This window comes from Xiphophorus maculatus, chromosome 14, assembly GCF_002775205.1.
Source record: "Xiphophorus maculatus strain JP 163 A chromosome 14, X_maculatus-5.0-male, whole genome shotgun sequence".
NCBI lineage: Eukaryota > Metazoa > Chordata > Actinopteri > Cyprinodontiformes > Poeciliidae > Xiphophorus > Xiphophorus maculatus.
In genome coordinates, this window is record NC_036456.1 from 5,313,829 (window position 1) to 5,334,383 (window position 20,555).

At 40.2% G+C, this 20,555-nt stretch overlaps 1 protein-coding gene across 1 annotated transcript; it reads left to right on the plus strand.

Moving 5' to 3' along the window:
• The first annotated feature begins 1,285 nt into the window (after nt 1–1,285).
• LOC102216870 (calsequestrin-1) lies at nt 1,286–20,359 on the plus strand. Its single transcript, XM_005810146.2, has 11 exons — nt 1,286–1,658; nt 14,523–14,616; nt 16,109–16,209; nt 16,362–16,473; nt 16,582–16,655; nt 17,950–18,080; nt 18,233–18,278; nt 18,400–18,454; nt 18,574–18,674; nt 18,803–18,877; nt 19,445–20,359. Exons 1-11 carry the CDS (start codon nt 1,419–1,421, stop codon nt 19,892–19,894), a joined length of 1,479 nt encoding a protein of 492 aa, XP_005810203.1. The 5' UTR covers nt 1,286–1,418; the 3' UTR covers nt 19,895–20,359.
• Nucleotides 20,360–20,555: the final 196 nt, after the last annotated feature.

Genomic DNA, 20,555 nt, shown 5'->3' on the forward strand with positions numbered 1-20,555 from the left:
CAGGAGAATTAAATCCACTTTTGGGTGAGAAAACCTAACACTAGTGTGACTCAACAACAGGATAGATCCATATGTAACCCAATGCTGTGTTGGCTGTTTTAAGCATCATATTTCAAAGAACTAATGAAATCAAAGAGTTGTGTTTGTTCAAAAAGATTCCCCGTACATCAGAAGGGTTTATAAACCTCCCGCAGTGACTCAAAGGTTTCAGAAGTTGTCTCACATAAAGCCAGCACACTGTGGTGACGACTCGCCTGTGTAGCAGTGCCCAGCTCCCTTGTACCCCTTGCTGGCATTCAGATAAAAAAAATTAAACAACAAAGAAACATGAATTTAGATCAGCTCATAACGCGAGTGAAATCAGCCCTCTGACGGGGAGAAAACATATCGGATTACATACTGTTATTAATAGCCACCCTCTCCCTTTCTCTCATTATAAACTCACAGCTGACAGTGTCCCCCTCTGTCTGTGACATGCTCTGTGTGACTACTGTGTTAGGTCTGTCTGCTTTTATCGTTCCATTTTCTATCGCTTTTCCCCCTCAGGTTATAATGAACTTCACACTCTGGTCCAACGGCTGAGCAGGGACAACATGACACTGGGAGGCCATTATCTTCCACTTCAGTCCAACAGGGAATGTGGCTACAAAGCCTGCCAGAGAATTAACAATAAGAAAAACTTTATAGTTGCACTGCCATCACATTGACTGGTGCTTTTCTTTTGATTTTGTTAATGGGCCAGTGGTTTGCAGATGCCCCTGGAAACAAGCTTATTTCTGCGATTTTGAGGGAAGGCTGATGTCTCTCAAAAGGCTTCATCCACTTTTGATGTTACAAGGAATTTTGTAATACCATCATCTTAAGAAGATGACTTTTGGACTGAGTTTCTTTTCTTCTATTGTTGCAGAAGCCTCAGTTTGTGTCTCTGTGAAATTTCCAATAGGGCCTTGTTTGTCTTCTTCCTGGCATCAGTTCCTTTTGTCTTCCAAGAAACTCAACTGATCCACTAGTCTTCGTACACCTAACAGTAACATGGTCCATTCTCATCTGAACAGCTTCAAACAGGTGTCAGTGAGGCCCCTCTAGTCTTTAAACGTACCATGTGATATTTCTGACTTCCACTCACAAGTCCCCCCACTTTTACCCCTACTTTTTTGGCAGCTCCATGTCCTGTGGACAAGGGTTGTCCCATCTATAGTCCCACCTCTTATCTTTGGCCAGTGATGTCAGCAAACCATGTGATAATCCTTTTATAAAGACAGTATCAATGTCAGACCTTCTCTTCTCCAGCTATTGGGGACAGGAATTGGACGTACTCTCCCATTAGGGGAAAGTAGAAACCATTTTAAGTGTTTTCTTCTCCTCTGAAACTCCCTCATTAAGAAGGCTTTGAGTTGTTTGTACTGCTAACAATCACCATGAAGTGGACATGGGTGTTTTTAGGGTCCTACTTCCTCTCTTTGGGAGCACCGTCTTTGGGAGAGAAGGGCTTGGAGATCCCCGAGTATGACGGCAAAGACCGTGTCCATACCCTCACTGCCAAGAACTACAAGTCCATCATGAGGAAGTACGACGTAATGGTGATCTACTACCACAAAAATGTGGATGGGAATCGAAGCGCCATGAAGCAGCTTCAGATAGAGGAACTGGCTTTGGAGGTGGGTCTCTGCTGCAGGTTGAGAGCAAATGAATCGTCAAGTTGAGAGGAGGGACGTTTTGGGGGCTGGTTTCAGAGGGGGAATTTGGCTTTGGGTTACACTTCCTGGATCATTTGTAGTTTTTTTGGAACTTCAAACTAAGATCAAAAGAAAGAGTATATTGGAGAATAACACTGTCGACTCTTTGGTCTGTGGTTTGGTACACCTAATATTAGATTTTAATAATTTTAGAACGCAACAGAGAGCATATCTATGAATTCAACCTTAGACCTGAGGAAGTGCATTCTTTCCTTCGACCATCATTTATGGTTTGGGCGTTCTGCTGTGCAATAGGTAGGTCACCGGTTCGAATCCCGGTCCACCCGCTCTTGTCGTTTGTGTCCTTGGGCAAAACACTTAACCTGCCTTGCCTGCTGGTGATGGGCAGAAAAGTCAATGGTGCAAAATGGCAGCCTCGCTTCTGTCGGACTGCTCCAGCGCAGCTACAATCCAGTAGCTTACCATCATCAGCATGTGAATGTTCCCTTTGAGATTTCAATTTGACATATAAAGGGCATTACAAATAAAATAGATTATTATTATTTTACACTCCTTTCAGGTTGGTATTTCTAAGCAGAAATCCTGTCTTCAAGTCATTGAGCGGTGTTGTAGTACACATTTGAGGTGACCTGAATGTGCTCACTTTTTACTATCCCCGTAAAACACATGACGTTTGTGTCTAATATGGCAAAACTTGGAAAATGTTTAAGCGGTATACATGTTTAGTATTAAACAATATACTAAACATGTAAAGCATTAGTACTAAACATGCTAATATGACATTGACATATCAGTTGTCAACTGATATCTCAATGTCAGTCATTTTCTTTTCTTTTATCTTCTCCCTCAGTCTGAGTCTGAGTCAGTCTGGAAGTTATGAAATGTTGTAGTATGGAATATTGTTTTCCACAGTGCTATGGTGCTTTTCAGCCAGCTACTTATCTATGTAAAAACTTCAGAGTTGCACTGTACATCAGTAGATAGAACTGAAGCAGAAATGTTGAACAGTTGTTTTTTTTTCTTCATAAATACATCCAAAGAGCTCTTTTATCACAAAGCTGGAAATAATGCACCTGAGTCCAGCACTCTGCCAGTTCACCAGTTAACCACAGCAACCTGCTGCCTTTCCAGAACGGCAGTGTCTCCTTACATCAGCAGAGTGTAGCTTACACTGGGCCCTCATAAGTCACCTCTGTAAATAGCCTGAGACAGTCCTGCATGCTGAGCAAGAGACTAAAAGCTCTCGTGAGACAGAGTGAAAGTTCAAAGCCATATTTCACATGGGCAGTTGGACCTTTCCTGTATCTGCTACCACATAAACGCTGCCGTGTTGCTAAGACGTGTTACATTATCCTGTGGGTGTAGACTGAAGTCCCAAACCACTTATAGTTACACACAAAGTTGTTGGGTCTGATCAATTTCCCCAACAAAGCTGCCAAGGTGGAGAGAGAGAGAGAGAGAAGAGCAGAGCTCTACTGTACTTTTGCTCTTCCTGACTGCCTGCCAGCTGTGGCTATTCATCCAATCAGAGCTCACTCAGAGGGGACACTTACAATAGCTGATCATTGACACCTGGGTATCCGGAAGTATAAATACATTAATTGCAGAACTCAAGGACACATTACACTGTCAAAATATTATTATTGTTTAAAATTTCCTTAATAATAATGATAATCTTTTCTCTGACCCCTTCTTTAAGATGCAACATAAAAAAAATCAATCACTCAAACTGAAAAGAATAAAATCTTCTTCAGCAGCTGCATATGAACAGAAATTAGACAAACTGACAAACCGCTCATATACAAGCAATGCATCACCAATTATCCTAAACTTAAACAATATTTAAAGCATAGTTTACTCCTTGAACACTTTACATCAGCATTAAACTCCACACTATGCAGTAAACGAGCCAACGTTGTGCTAAGTAGCTGCCTATAAAATCACTAGCATTTTCATTCATTTGTAAAAAAAAAAAAAAAAAAAAAAAAAGTAAAACACAAATATCTCTCCATAGCTTAGCTTACAACATTCAACATCAACTCACCACGGTGGGCAATACTCCAAAACGCAAGTTAGAAGTAGTTTTAAGGTTAATTTAACTTGCTTGCAAACATCGAGTTTTGGACGTGAGAATACCGGAAATGTCGCCATCCGGTGCGGCGGTCATAGCGGGGCCTGGTGGTAATGTGAGAAGGGATTTGGGTCGGGGGAGGGGGTACAATACGGGATATTTACGGGAAAATAACAATACGAGAGCACGACAAAACCAGGCGGTAGAAAACGGTAGTTTCCCGGCCAAAATGAGAGACTTGACAGGTATGTGAAGGCGACATAAAACACTTCCGGTCCGCCGTCAAGTTACGTCCGGTGCGCCGTCAACTACCTTCAACCCCGTGTGAAGTTAACTTTAGAGCCCCCTAGTGGAATGGGAGGAGTGAATCCAGCAATAGGCTACTAACTCAGATATCGAGCCAAACAAGGACTGCGTCCAATGCCGAGGAACTAGAGCACAATGAACCCGGAAGGAGAATAAGGCACAGTGGGAATGCTCTGGTAACTCTAGGCAGCAGACACATGCAAAGACTGTGGATGATTTGATACTATCTATGCTAACTCAGTGGCTCAGTGTCACAAAAACAACAAATGGCAACTTCTTCCAAAACTAGAAACCAAGAAATAACATTTGAATTACTGTGGCAAATTATAAGCTCACATTTTAATGACAGAGGAAGGGAAAGAAATAGAGTACTACTGCATCCGCCACTAAAAAATTATATTATGTAAAGCTGCTTTTATGGTTTAATGTGAATTTTGTTTTACTCTTAGATTTGAATAAGAACTACATGAGTGTAGGGCTCTGAGGCAGGAAACCCTTACTCTTAAAAAACTGAAACTGATCAACATTCTCAGTATTTGAAGAAAAGCAGAGCTAGCTCCAAGCGTTTTTCCTCTCTCCTCTAAATTGAGGTACACGTACTCCTTGTTTACAGAAGAAATCCCACATGGTGGACTACTTTCTGGCTGTGATTTTAAGTAGCACACACACCCCAACATCCTGAAAGCCAGAACATAAATCCCTTTCCACATGTCTCAATGGGGACAGAAAACAGCAAAGAGGCTTTTTTGTGTTTTTTAAAAAAATATATTATTATTTTCAATGTAGTCCTGAACTATGTTTCCTTGTCATTTTAAAGCTGATCTTTCAGTTATAGTAAATAAATAAATGAAACAGAGCCGTGATTAAAGATTCTAAAAAATAAAAAAACAGTGAAAGAGCAACAAAAGGGAAGGTCTTTCTCGGAAGATCATTTTTCTTTTCAGTTACTCACAACTTTCAACTTAGTTTTGTTGTTCAGGCGTTACCTTGAAGGAAGCTCTAAATTGAAAAATAATTTTTATCTTATTAGTTTAGACAACAGTTACGTTCAGATGAAGTGTTTTCCTTTGTTGTTTGCAGGCAAGACGAGCGTACAGTCTTCTCGAATTTGTGCCATATTCCCTCCCTCTTTTTTTTTTTTGCATTTGAGGATTAGTGAAAAGCTTTAGCCTAATTAATAAAAGGCTTACAGCTACACTTTGCTGGTTAATGTCAAATCCCAGTAGGGCTCACCACTGTGATTGCATATTTCTTTAATCACATCCAGCAAAGGCTGCCGCTTGCGAAAGCAAAAGCCTGTTAACGCCTGGGTACAGGGCGGTTTCTGAAATTGATCTGGGAAATGTGTCAGGCATCAAGTCAAAGGAAAGATCAAATATCCCCCAATAATGTCTTTATGAAACTGTGATCGAGAAATAAAATTGTAGAAAAAAAAGAAAACTGTACTAATTGTGTGAACACATCTAATCAAAACTAAATGCAAGGAGTTTCTAACTTCAACATCAAAACGTTAAACCTTTAAGTGCTTCACTACATTCACTCTGCATATGTTCAGCGTTCATTTCTTTTGTTCGCAATGATTTATAAATGATCTTTTTTTTTCTCCCCCACCCTAACTGTGCTTCAGCGTTTCCCTCCCACCTCTCTCATCTGTATCAGCAAATGTCTTCGTATCATTTATTCATGGGAGAAAAATGTCAAGGAAATGGAGGGGGGATCAGAGTGCGCCATGAAAAATTCAAATGTGAATCTCTTGACTTTGAAACCCAGACGTATTGCTCCTCATTGCACCCCAGAGCAGGATGCGAATAAAAATAGAGCTGGCGGTGAATAACGTCAGAACAACGTCACTGCTAATGTGTTGCTATTGGTATTTTCAAGCCATAGCAGATGCAAGTAATCACAAAAATAAACCCAGAATGAACCTGGCGTCTATCAGCTATTTGTATTTTTTACTAACTATTTAGCTTTGGAGGGGCTAGTTTGCTCACAGGAATGTGAGTAAACCAGAGGGGTTTGGTATTCTGCTCTCTGGAGCCATGACTGAAAACCTGGACATCAACTACCAGGTTAATAAATCCCTTTAAGGCCTAGGTCTCAAATCTCCACTTGGATGCTTTTGCTTATTTTAGTTGTTAAAAAGGTCTTTAAATGTCCTGCGATTAAATAATTTGGCCCATTTCTCCAAAACGACTGGAACTTTTGATATCTAGCAGTTATTTACAGTTAAAGTGGCCATCCCAGTCGGACGCCGTGCAAAAATCTCTGGTGGAATTTGAAAAAGGCTGGTGCAGCACGCAAACGCATTAATGTAATTGAGACCTTTGTACATGAAGAGTGGGCTAAGATTAATCAGGAACTCTGCCAGAAGCTGCTGTCTGGCCATTAATCACTGCTGTAGTCGAATTTAGCTGTGTAATACTGCTGTACTAAATACTACAGATACTTGGCATAAATAGTTTGATTAGTTTAAAGAATGCTGGATGTCATTGAAAGTGAAATTTTGGGTTTATCTGCATCCAAACAGCGGCTCGATTCTATATTTTCCCAGCAAACCTAATTTACAGACGGGTTTGGATAAATTCACTTTCAACCGTCTGCAGTCAGCCTCTGTAGTCTTCAAAGTAATCTGATGTTGTCATTTTTATTGTTGTCAGTAAACCAAATTAGCACGACATATGAAATCTTGACAAAAATGTGATTAAAGACTTTGCTGTAAAAAAACCCCCACAGGAATATTATTGTTGCTTTTAGCAGTGAGATCCACAGCTGCTGACGGTGTTAATCCTGACCAACTCGTAGCAGGAAACAAACAAGCCCAAGAAGGTTTCCATCATTACCGACGTCTGGTTCGGTTTGTTTGCCCGTCTCCTTGAGCGATTACTCAGTACGTTTGGATTCAAGTTTTCGTAGGACGTAGATACTTGGGTATTTTCTTCACCCGGTGTGTGATTGTTCTTGTTTTGCTAGTTGTTATCGTGATGTTACCTCCCCGCCACGAGTGAAGATGTTCCCATTTAAGCCCTGAACATCCCAGTTTTCTCAGTAACACCCTACGGCCAGCTAACATCTAAATCGCTGTGTGGACGTGGGGACTCACAGGTCTCCCGTCAATTACCCAGCTGAAAACAAAATAAAAATAAGTCACAGCTTGTTGTGACCACCTGCATGCTTGGTAGAGTCAGGAGAGATTCTGAGTTTAGAAGGTGACGCTGCTGTGTGAGAGATCAGTAATTCCACTGATTCCTCTCCTCGTTGACTGTTATCTCTGTTCAACAAAGTCTGTCGAATATAGAAATATAGAAATATAAAAATATAGAAACAGAACAAAATAGAATAGAATATACTTTATTGATCCCCAAAGGGAAAATGCTTATTAGTTGATAAGTTTCTCCATCCAAAGTCTTAAATATTAACAACAGAAATATAACAATAAGAGATCAAGTTTAAAAATATGTCGATTTTTCTTTTTTCAAAATGATCTCTAAAGCCACTTTATAATATTTTCTCTGTGCTGAAGCGTGCAGCAGTCGTGATCTACATGGGTGTTTCTGAGTGTTTGAGATTCTGTTGTGACTGAATTTTTCATGCTCACCACAGCGCAGTGTTGTGTAACAGCTCAGCGTGGCGTGTTGTGACGTTTCAGAGCGGCCACTTGCTAATTTACTGGCTGGCTGTGGAGGAAACGCACACTGAGCTCGTGACTTTATATGGACCCCGGGGCACATGCTTGGAGACGCAGCGTTCCCCTGGAGAAACATTAAATCCTGCTGTTTAGAAACAGAAATCACACGTGGAATTTTTCTGTTTCTTCCATTTGCATCCCTTCATCCATCCATGGATAAAAACATCAAGGGATTTTATGTGACACGCCAGCATAATTGTAGAACTGCGAGCATCATTTTCATTTTTCTTATAATAATTGGAGAAACAAAAGTCATATTTGTACTCAGTGCTCATCTCTTTACACAGTTGTTGCCCATTCTTCTTTGCAGAATTTCTCTGTATCAGTCAGATTGGATGATGAACATCTATTGACCTATTGAACATATTTTTCCCTATCATGAGATGAATGGTGTGCGTTTTAAACCTGATCCATCTTTCAATCGCACGCCGTGACTACAAATTAACTCGTTATCTAAAAAAAAAAACACTGGAAAATTAATTCATCTTGAGTAAACCATCGGGAAATAAAATTATCTCGAGAAAATGGGAAATTAAGTCATTATCTCAAGAAAAACGATTGGCAAAAAGTATATGCAGAAAATGTCCACTCTCAGCTTCTGTACTGCTTCTTCTCTTAAGAAACAACTAAGCACATCATTACGCTGTCACCGCCATGTTTTACTGAAGATGTTTATCATTTCTCTCATAATTTTGGTCTCCTCTGATTGGAGCCAAACCTCCACATATTTGTTTTTCCCAGCATGCTTTGAAGCAAACTAACAGCACTTCCCAGAACTGGCTAACCTCTGAAGGAAGCTGTTTAGAGCAGATTTTATTTAGAGGTATTAAAGTTTTTCAAATTATTAAGACTTGCACAGTTTTCTTTCCAGTTCAGAATTTTGCAATATTCTGTCTTGGCTTGTTGTAAACAGGTAAATGTGCTTTATGGTAAATGTGACTAAAGTTCAAAGGCTAAAACACTTTGGGTTAAATCATCATATTTTTATCAATGACATTTTGGTTACCTCTGTTATGTTGAAATACAGATTACTTGATGTTCGAATGAACAAACCCAAACTTTGTTTTGAGGTTTAATATGTTTTAAAATGCATTTGTAAACTTCTCTGACCCTGAAAGTTTCGACTTTGGTTTCCTTTTGAAAGATGACAGCTGGCCGTTTTCCGCACCTCGTGTAAAAGCTACAGCTGGTTGAGTTTGTGTCCCTTGGGTCAACCCTGAGTACCTTCCATCGTAGGATGACGCACACACACGCACATACACACACACGCACACAAACGTGCGTGAGTCATCGACTTCCTTCTGAAAAATCAAACTAAGGAGCCGTGCGTAGAACCAGGTAAAAACTCTGAGTCACTTTGGACTGTAGAAAAAAAACAGCAAAGCAAACTGACATTTATTGACAGAGCATACCGTATGGTGTGGCTGGTGACAATGCTTGTTTGTGTGAAATGCTTACACAAAATATAGTTTAAAAAGCTAAAAAAAAATTGTAGAGATGCACGATATATCTACACCAACATCAGTATCGGTCAATATTAATAATGTTTTTTAAATATCGGTATCGGTCTGATAAATGCGACTGGGCCAATTTAAACGACTGATATTTATTTTCATGTTGTTGCTGTCTGTTTCTGGTGGGGTTTTGTTTCCCAAATATGTCAAAATGGTAGTGAAAAGCCTATACTATCGGCAAATATCAGTTATCGACCATAACAGCAATATTAATATCAAATATCGGTATCGGACCAAATTTTTTTGTATTGGTGTAACCCTAAAAAGTTGTGTTGTCCTTTGACTAAGCAGTGTGGAAATGTAGTCAAAAAGTGAGAGATAAACATCTGATAATGTCTAACCATTGTTTGAAAGTTGATCAAACGGATTAGCCAAGCGGCGCTTTCAGTAGAAATGTTGAGGATTAACTTAAGGCCACAACCTCAACCGTTCTGTATGTGCTCTGCGGACTCTGTACGTACTATCCACGGCAGGTTGAGATTTCTTCGTCAAGCGTACATTGCCTACAGTACATGTCTTGTGACAAATTTCTTCATTTCCCACAATCTGAATGGACACTGGCAGGTTTGATGAGCTAGTTGGGCGCCTCGCCTCGTTTTCTCTCCCTCACTTCACCAACTGCACTTTAGGAAACACTGTGTGTGTGGGCAAAAAAAAATAATTAGTAAACAAGCTCTTATGTGTTTCATTTTTGTGTTGTTATATGGATTTGTTTCTCAACTTCCTGTGCGGTTACTTTTCCCTACATTATTTTTCTCAGTTTTTTCTCTAGAATCACATCTGTTGATGTGTCAACGAAGCTGATCAAGAGTTTGCAGCTGAAATAACGATAAAATAGATTCAGATGATTCGTAACTATGCTGATGACTAAATACTATGGACGTCCAATTGATTAGATGAAGTTGTGATATTACAGAAGGACCTGCACATACACATCCCGCCGTGCTATTCAGACCACTTTGTGGCATTTGCATGCAAAGCAGGAAGCAGTGTCCCAATCATTTAGGATAAATCTTAAAACCCAGAGTGAGAGGTCATTATTTAGGTTTGTCCAGTTACATTTGATTCCGCCGGAATCCATGTGAACATCAATATTATTTTCATCAGTATGCTGTTAGCAACAAGCACAGCTCATGTCAAGCTAAACCTGATGAACCAATGTGTCAGCTAATGTGCATACAGTGAGCAGTGGACAGTTGCTGTCTCACATGGCGCCAGAAATGCAAAGTCCACCTTGGTCATCATGTCGTCCGGCAGCCAAGTGCATCGAGAAGCCCGGGCGCGGTTTCCGCGGCTCACAGTGACACTCAGCTCTCCGTTTTCTCACCTGACCTTTTGGCAGCGGGTGGGCTTCGGGAAACACTGCCAAGTGGTTTACACTGCTGACCTCTAACTTGGCTCCAGTCGTCTGGATGGATCCGGTGATCGAGAGGGGAACGTGGGAGGAAGTGAAACGCATTGGGAGAGTGAAATATTCAAGAGACGAGGCAATTGTTGGAATTTTAAAACGCTTAAAGGATCACTCTAGGCGTCGACGTTGAGTTTTTCCATCTTAGTGTGAGTTGTTGTTTTCCTCTCTGATCTGCAATGTCGGCCCCCTCTGTCACGGCTCCCACTCCCTCCGATGGCGCGGTGTTGGTGCTCTGGCGTCTTTCTAAATCTTTTAATTCAAAGTGAATAAAAAGTAATACCGACATGTTGCTGGGGACTTTCTCAACACGCTTTACTGACACCAAACTCCGGTCCCTCTGGTAAAGATGTGAAAAGCCTTACAATAAATTCAACTTACACTTTGTAAATGTATTCGATGAGGAAAAAAATTGCAACCTTAAGAAAATAATTGGTTTCAACCAAATCACTGGTAGCATAATTCTGTTGGGGCCCCTGCTGTTCATACTGGCCCCTTTTTTACTAATGAGGCGGCGCCTGGATAAAAAAATTATGGCCTTGTTGGAGCGCATACAGAGAGAAAATCCTGTAGGATTTAGGTCTGCGACATGAGATAGCCATGGTGGAAAATATGATTTTCGGATCTTAATCTGGTGGAAGATTATTAGATTACTTTGCTTTTTCTTTGGTGGTAAATAAATGGAGTTTTGCGTTTAATCTGGAACATCAGTCTGGCCAAAGGACACATTTCCAATTAAAAGGTTTATCTGGCTTCATGTGTGTGTGTTTGTAATGTTGGGAAAGAAAATGTTTTTAGCCTGGCATGCCTCCCAAACAGCTGGCAGATAGTGACCAGTGGTTGTTATGGAAACGTGGTGACCCCATCATGCCAATCCTTCGTGTGGTTCAGTAACAGTGATCTTTAGACGGGAAAATAAAGTAAATGAGTATTAATTAAAAGTTCCAAGAAACTTACACTTACATCTCTAACTTCAAAATGTTAAATAAAAATGATATATTTTTTTTCTTATTTGAGACAACTGGGTTCAAATTAGTAGGTTGCGTTTTTTTCCCCACAATAAACAAAAAAAAATTCTAATTAAAATTTAGATTTTTTTTTAAAGTCTTTTTTGTGTGAGAAAAACACGACTGCGGTAAAAGATTCATTCACATCAAGGCTTTCGGCTTTAATGTGTTTTGACAAAATATCTTTCATTCGTCTTTTCAGATGCACATTTCTGTTGTTTTTGTTGATTCACACAAGGCTGTTGAGTTGTTGTTTTGTTGCGTTCAGTGAATCTGTTTGTTGCTGTCGTCTGTTTTGTGGAAAATGACTTTTGGCTGCGGTAATAGGAAAAGTGTAGAAATGAGGGGGCAAACGATTGCGAACAAACGTCAATAATAAGCAATTATTTCCATTCTTTTACACAAAAATCAAAGTATAGTACATCAGTAGTACAGCAGTTGTGGTGTTTGAACAATGATAACTAATAAAACAGGAAGTTTCCAATAGTTACACCGTTGCTGAAAGCCTGAATGAGTCCATATAGAGAAAACATTCTAAATACATCGTAAACTAAAAACAACAAACCTGTAGAAATCTGTAAGGGAGGAAATACCAAACAAAATAATGTGCCAAGACAAGCTTCAGTTTGTTGGTGATCTGTGGTGGAAAGCCAGTCGGTCATTTTCTTGATTGTCCGTGTGGCCTTGTTTTGTTCTCAGTGAAGATTTCCATTTGTTGTAAACAAACATGGAGGCTAAGTCCACCTAATGCCTCGCCCTAAAGTGTTGCCTCTCCTTGCAGTTGATCACAAGCGAAGCAGCCGTGATCTTCCAGGTACGTCAAAGTTTGCCTCGTGTTGTCGAGTGCTTCCGTGCCGGGCCGTCACATTACGGGTTCTCCTGCTGTCGCGGTCTACACGCTAACTGTTTCACTTCTTCGTCTCCTTGACTGCAGTTTAGTTTAAAAGGAAGTGAAATGACGTAGCAACCCGCAACACAGACCAGCGGAGGCTGAACTGCTTTCAAAGTCCAGTAGCGGCAGCAGCTTGGGCTGTGCAAGTTTAACGTCAGATTTGTGAGAAAAAGACAAAAGTAAGGATACCTTGTTTGATAAAGCACCTGTCTAATACATTAATTGCTTTCTAACATGTCCATCCATCCTTTCACCAATCCATGTAACGATCACCATGAACATCGAAGGATGCGTCACCCAAATCAAGAAAAACCCCATAACCTTAACATGGTAAATGACTACTTTTAGTGGTAAACTGTTTAAAGACATGTAGGCTGCTTGATGTAAAGACATGTCTAGATGCTTAATTCATTTTTAAAGAAGGCATACTTAACATAACTAACAGCAGAAATCCAGGATTCGCCATATCTAATTAGCATTCTGGTGATTTCTTTGGTTTTAATTTGGCTTTGTTTCATTGTTTGGCCCAACGCTCCGTCTTTTGAATGCTACTTATCAAGGTCAGGCTTTAGTTTGCTGATTATTTTCCCTTGAGTTCAGGTTTCCTAACTTCCCCAATTAGTTTAAAGGTCAGTCTGTGTCCTTTGTTCCCTGCCAGATCATTGTCTTCATTGTTTTTTTTTTTAAGCCTCTGCTCCTTGGGTGACGGATGTAAATCTTCATGTAGCCTACTATTATTATTATTATTGTTATTGTTATTATTATTACTATTATTTATTTCCCCCATCGGGTTGTTGCCTTTCCAGAACTCTTTCGAAGACTTTCACTTTTCTCAAAACAGCCAACTCCTACTTGTTACCCTGTGTCTACATCCTCTGGATTAATTATGACCTTGTTTTAAGTTACAGGACAGAGTCATCTGCAAACCACTGTAGCTGAGCAGATGTAGAATCTGCAGAACCCTGGCTCTTTGGCGGACGGGTGGAGGTCAGGGTTCACATCATGGTCTGAACCCTGACCATGTGCATAACTCTGTTCATAACAGAGAACGTTGTAATTGATACTTAGACAGGTGAAAAGATTTTTTTCTAAAGACTCACCAAATTGCCTGAGATAGACGTACTGAACATAATGGGTCTATCAAGCTACAAAAAGCAACATTTTTTTTCTGATTTGGGAGAACATATCCTCTGACCTCAATAAATCTTTTTTAAAAAACAATACTGTCATGGATTCATGGTGATAATCCAATTAGATCTTTTCAACAGTAAATCAGATTTGTACCAAAAGAATGGATGTCTGTGAATGACTAAAAGATTGACTTTAGAGACAATCTGCAAAGAGCAACGTAAAACATAGTGAAACACTAGAAATAGTTACTTGTGCTTTTGCTTTTGGGCAATTTGTGGCTTACATTGTGAATCCACGTTGCCATGCTGCTTTGCAAAGCGTTACAATGCTTTAGACGGCCTTCACACACATAAGATTCCTCACATTATCGAGATGATTTTAGATTCATAAGTCTTAAATACCACGTAAAACAACGATGTAACACGCTCTATGAATGATCGGGTGTGCTCTGGTGTACATATCTGTGTGTGTGTGAGTGTGCGCATGTGGGCACCATGGCTTTTGGCGGGCTGCGCGCTCCTCTTCTTTCCAACACACCTGCTGCTGTGTCTCTTGCTGTCATCGTAGTCGGCCCGTGTTCTGCCTGTCTTGTTCCTGTGGCGGTTCTGTTGTCTCCTGTGACTTCCTGCCAGGTGTTGGGTTTTTGGGTTTCGCTCAGATTTTAAGGCGGAGCTTCAAACCGCTCCTTCGAATGTTGCCAATTGGAAGGAAAAACTTCAAGCTTTTTAACTCGATGTCGAAAGGTCACTTTACCCGAATTTCGCCCAATCTCTCCCACCTGCTGTTTTTGTGCCACTGTCTCTTTGTCTAGCTTGCCGCACAAGTTCTGGATGAGTTCGAAGACGAGGACATCGGGTTTGGTCTGGTGGATGAAAAGAAGGCCTCTGCTGTTGCCAAGAAGCTGGGTATGTTTTGTGGAAGCACTGCTGGGGAAACGATCATGGTTAAACACAAAATGAGTGTAAATGTCATTGAAAAACATTTACAGAGACGTAACTTTCTAAGTTTTGTTTCGGTACAGCTACAACCTTCAGGTTTTTTTTTTTTGTTTTTTTTTAAATATATAACTGGCCAAAGCAAGTTGAGCATACTTACAGTATGAAGTAAAGGGAAGATGATAAATGGTTCAAAGACAGTTTATACATACATACATACATATATATATATATATATATATATATATATATATATATAAATTTCTCATAGTTATGTTTAAGTCATTCGGAATAAAAAAATATGCTGAAGTCTAAACCAGTGGTGTTCAAACTTTTAGGGCCAAAACTTCAAGTTGAAAGCACTTGTTGGCCACTTTTTTTGTTGTTGTTTTTTAAACACATAAATTCACGAGACATTTATTGTTTTGTTTATGTGCTCAAATAATAAACAAATGAAGATTTTATAGAAACAAAATTGGTAGATATTTGTAGAAAGCAGTTCTGTACATTATTGTAGAAGAGGGCTGAAGACACATCAGATGTGTTAGGGGTTTTTTTGTTTTGTTTTTAAAGCATAACCTTGTTTTATTTTTGCTTCAACAAGTATGGATTCATTTGTGTTGTTTCTTAAAACATCACCATGCAGCAGAAGGATATTTGCGGTAGTAATCAAGGGTATGATTACACCTGGAGAGCAGGTGATGTCTAGATTTTTACTTCATAAAAGGACAGTCAAAACAACTTCATTCAATTCCAGATTAGATGTTATTATTTTATTTTATTTTTTTCTCATGATTTTACCAGAAGGAGGTACGGAAGGAAAGGAAGGTAAAGAAGACCAGATGGTTTACGGACCAACAGTGACCTCAAGTGTTTACCAAGGATATGACACTCTGTCAGGTGTTGAAAACACTTTATATGGTCCTCAAAAAAAAAAACATCCTAGCAAAATTCGTTCTGGATATTTGACCTCGCTTTGCAGCGGAGCTCATTTAAATTGGTTGAGTTCCTGACACAAACCCAGCTTTTAGGCGCACTTCTTAGATTCAAGATACGTTGGTTTACATTTTTCATTCCAAAGGTAGTTTTAGGGTCATTGGCTAAAAATGAAAGAAAGCAGTGCTGTTTCAGACTCTTAACGCTGAACTGAAATTTGCAGGCGGTAATGGTTTTATGTTCAGAGGAGGAAAAGATTGAGCTGTTTAGTTTAGCGTCTTGACAAAAGTCAAAAATCCAAAATAAAGGAAGACTCGAGCCCACATTAGAAAAAAAAATTCTATCCCAAAATTAGAAGAGTTTAAAAGCATCATTAAGCTAAAAGACAGACACACGAGGGATGGATTTGACTGAGAACTGAAGAAAGACAGCCTACTCCGGTTGTGTGAACGGAAGCTATTCCAATCTTGTAAGTAAATATTAAAAATACGATTTTCTCACAGGTGGAATCTTTTTTTCTCACCAGGTCTGGATGAAGTCGACAGCATCTATATCTTTGCAGACAATGAAATAATTGAGTACGACGGAGAGCTGGCTGCAGATACCATTGTTGAGTTCCTGTACGATGTAAGTAACGTTAGCGGAGACAAACCCGGAATAATACTCCCAAATGTTGCATGTAGCCGAGCTCCCCTGTTTTGCCACCAGCTGCGATAAAAATGGATGTGAATAATGAACGGAAAGTGTTCGAGACTCTTGTGCTTACCTGTCTGCTGCAGGTGATTGAAGACCCTGTGGAGATCATCGACAACGACCGAGAGCTGAAGGGTTTCTACAACATGGATGATGTCATCAAACTGGTCGGCTACTTCAAGAGCGAGAGATCCCCCCGTAGGTTGAGTCATTAATTAAATTAAAAAGGATCCACAGTCTCAGCTTCGAGCTTCACATTTCTGTGCCAAGACTGGAAGTGTGATAACTTTCATTTCGCTCTCACAGACTTTATAGAGTACGACGACGCAGCTGAAGAGTTCCACCCCTTCGTCAAATTCTTTGCAACATTTGACCCCAAGGTTTGTCCAGATTTCTTGTTTTGTACACAGTGAAATGTGTCCTTCTATAGCCACAGTCAAGTGACTTTTTCTATGCTGTCCTATTTTGCTCTCGTTTAAATAAGCCATTATGGATCTATTTTAGAGGACCTTGCTGAGAATTACAACCAGACCTAACAGCATTTGGTTGCTAGTTCTGTTCTGGGGGACGACTGTGGAATCCTTTGGCGATGATGGTGCAAAGAAGGATTTGGCATAAAATCAAGAAAATTCTGGACAGCCTTTCCTCATCCTCTTCACCAGGCTGTCATAGTGTCACAGTGTCTTCAGTCAGAGGCCTTTTCAAATTTGTTGCAATACAAACCGCTACAGGAGATCTTTCCTACCCGCAGCCACCATCATCTGCAATAACTGATGTCACTTCCAAGCGGCTGGCAGTGAGCGATCCTATCTGTAGGCTCTAAACAACCCGCTTCTTCTGCTTTCGGTGACCACTTTCTCACAGTCCTTTCTGCTACAGCTTGTCTCTGAACAATGGGTCTGTATTCAGAGCAGAGAAAAACAAGGTTGTGACCTTTTCTCCCAGAGGAGGTTTTGGTTTGGAGATATATGAATCCCTGGCGTCTGTGTAAAACTAATCCGATGCGTCGTTTTCTCTGATAGAGCAGCTGACAAACTGTTGAAATGTTGGCAGTGTAGCAGAGATCGAGGCCTGATTGAAGTCACCAGATGTTGCCCTGAAGAGCATCGGGGTGTTGCGTCTGTGTCTTAGCAACGACTGAACTGATGGCATCACATCAATCAGTCAAATCAACCAACTTTTATTTAGCACATTTCAGCAGCGAGGCATTTCGAAGTGCTTCACGTCGTCGCAAACACAAAGACACAAAGTCGTGCAACAATTGAATCAACAATCAAAACATTACATTAAGTCAAGCGCCGTCATTAAATTCGTAATTGATTACGTTTCACATGTCGGCGACAGCTGAGAGAGAAATGTAAGCAGCTGCCAAAATAACGCTGGTGAACTCTGTCGGCCGACAGCATGGATGGAAGCTTATTGAGTTCGATCCATTGCTGTTCGCAACGCCCCAGATTGCTAAAAGCTTTGATCCAGGAGGAGAAACGGGCACGAATAAGGCAATTTCAGAGAAAGATTATTTAATTAAAAATGCTAATAATGGTCTTGATCACACCACCTTCAGCCATAGCAGTTGTTCCCACCCGTCTTCTTAGCGACGACTTTACTGTTTGTAACTTCTGCCGCGTTCAGACGTTTGCGCTAACTCGGAGTACATTTGGTCTTGCGTTCCAGATTGCCAAAAAGCTCAAACTGAAGGTGAATGAAGTGGATTTCTACGAACCCTTCATGGGAGAACCAGTCACCATTCCAGGAAAGCCTTACATCGAGTCTGAGCTGATTGAATACATCGAACAGCACGACAGGTGGGCTTCTGAATGATTTTATTCAAAAATCATTTAATACTAATGAAACGCAACATCGTGCAAGAGTTAGATATCAAACCATAAACAGAGTAGTTACAGGAACATGTGTGATTATTACTGTTATTTATTTTTTTTATGTTTTCCTGTTTTAGACCGACTTTGAGGAAGCTCCAACCACACAGCATGTATGAGATCTGGGTAAGAGAGATGAAACATCTGCATACATTTGTTCCATTTAATCATCTATATAAATGTACATAAGTAGCATATTCTACCTGTGAGTGTGGAAAACTTATAGAGTCTGTTTTTGTGAACGCAGGAAGACGATATCAATGGAGAGCACATAGTCGCCTTCGCTGAAGAGGACGATCCAGGCAAGTTGCTTCTTAGCACCTGCTACTTAGTTGCTTTAAGGATTGATTTTTTTCACATCTACAGCCACAGTGTAACAGTTATTAATTAAATGAATACGTGTCGACTTAATTTTCTCCAGATGGTTTTGAGTTTCTGGAGATCCTGAAGGAAGTAGCGCGTGACAACACAGACGACCCCAACCTCAGCATCATTTGGATCGACCCCGACAATTTCCCCCTGGTGGGAAAAAAAATCAATCTTTCCTAAATTTATTTTTGTTGTTATAATTCAACCTGCATTACTTATTCTTTGGATTAGGTCACATAAGAATTAATGTCCTCTTCCTTCTTTCTGTCTCACACTTTCAGCTGGTTCCATACTGGGAGAGAACCTTTGGCATCGACCTTTCGTCTCCTCAGATCGGAGTCGTTGATGTTGAGGACGTAAGGATTTGCTAGTAACCACATCATCTGTTGCAGGATGACAGGCCTGTTCATTAGAAACATCCTCTGTTGCCTTGAAAGCTGCCTTTACTGTTGTGTGGTTTAGATTCAATGACATGTCGAAAGCTTCCCTACACACAACACTTCTGCTGATTTGTTAGCTGCACTTACATTACAAGACTCTCTTGTTGATCCATTTCCATGAAGGAATTGTGTTTGGTTCAGATCTGATGCCTGGGGAGGCAATCAGAGTCCAAGCTCTGGTGAGATGGTCCGGTAGCCGTCTGCATACTCAACCTTTTAGTGAGGGAGTTTTCTGGTTTGGTCAGAACCAACAGTTTCCAAACATCTTATTCAGAAGACAGTTGAAGGCAGATAATGTCAACGCCTCGGACTTTTAATTCACATAACTTGTTTTGTTTCACCAATTTAACAGATGGATAGACCTAACAGAATGCCAAATAATTTGAATTAATCATACTGTCGACTTCCAGATTAGCCATTGATTATATCGTGTTGTTTACCTGTCAGCTACATAAATCTAGCGGTGATGTATTTGTGTTGCAGGCTGACAGCGTGTGGATGGACATGGATGATCAGGATGACATGCCGACGGCCGAAGAGCTGGAGCAGTGGATAGAGGATGTTCTGTCTGGGAAGATCGATCCTGATGATGATGATGATGATGATGATGATGATGAAGACGATGATGACGACGACGATGACGACGACGACGATGACAACAATGACGATGATGATGATGACGAAGACGAAGACGATGATGATGACGACGAAGATGACGATGACGATGATGATGACGATGATGACAATGACGACGATGATGATGAAGAAGACGATGATGATGATGACGACGATGATGATGAAGAAGACGATGATGATGATGATGACGAAGACGATGATGACGACGACGATGATGACAATGACGATGATGATGATGACAATGACGACGATGATGATGATGATGACAACGACGATGATGAAGATGATGAAGAATAATTAATGTTTTCCTCACTTTACCATTAATGGAGAAACTCTGAAGTTTCTCCATTAAACTGAAACATCTGGCAGAAAGAGACTCGCCTGTTTGAACCTCACATGTTTCCCCTTGTTCCTGTAACAACCTGAGGAGAAACACGGTCAGCTAGGAAGGAGGTTTCCATTAAACCCACAGACGGCTAGAAGGGCTCATGTTCACAATGTCCCTAATGACTGCCTGTCTCCCACCTTTGGACAACTCAACGTCAATAAATGTAAAACCAGGCAGAGACAAAGTTTCTAAAGGGTTTCAATGTGATGTGACTCTTTCTCAAGTTTACTGTTACCTTGTTTCAGTGACAATGAGAACAAACTCGTTCTTGTTGCAGCTTTAAAATAAGAATTAAATTTCACTGGACAGTCTTAAGTTCAACAAATCAGTCATTGAAAATGTATGTTGTAGGTAATAAACTTGAGATCATTTTCTGTTTGTGTTTTTTTATATAAAAAATGATTTTTGTAGTTATTTCACTATAAGCTCATTGGAGCTGACCTTTAAGTAGTGTGGATGTGTGCAGGTGTGTGTGTGTGTGTGTGTGTGTGCAAAGTCTCCTATCTTGTGTGTCTCTGTGTTTCTGATAAGCCCAGAAAATCTAAAAAAATCTAAAAAATCAAGAGAATA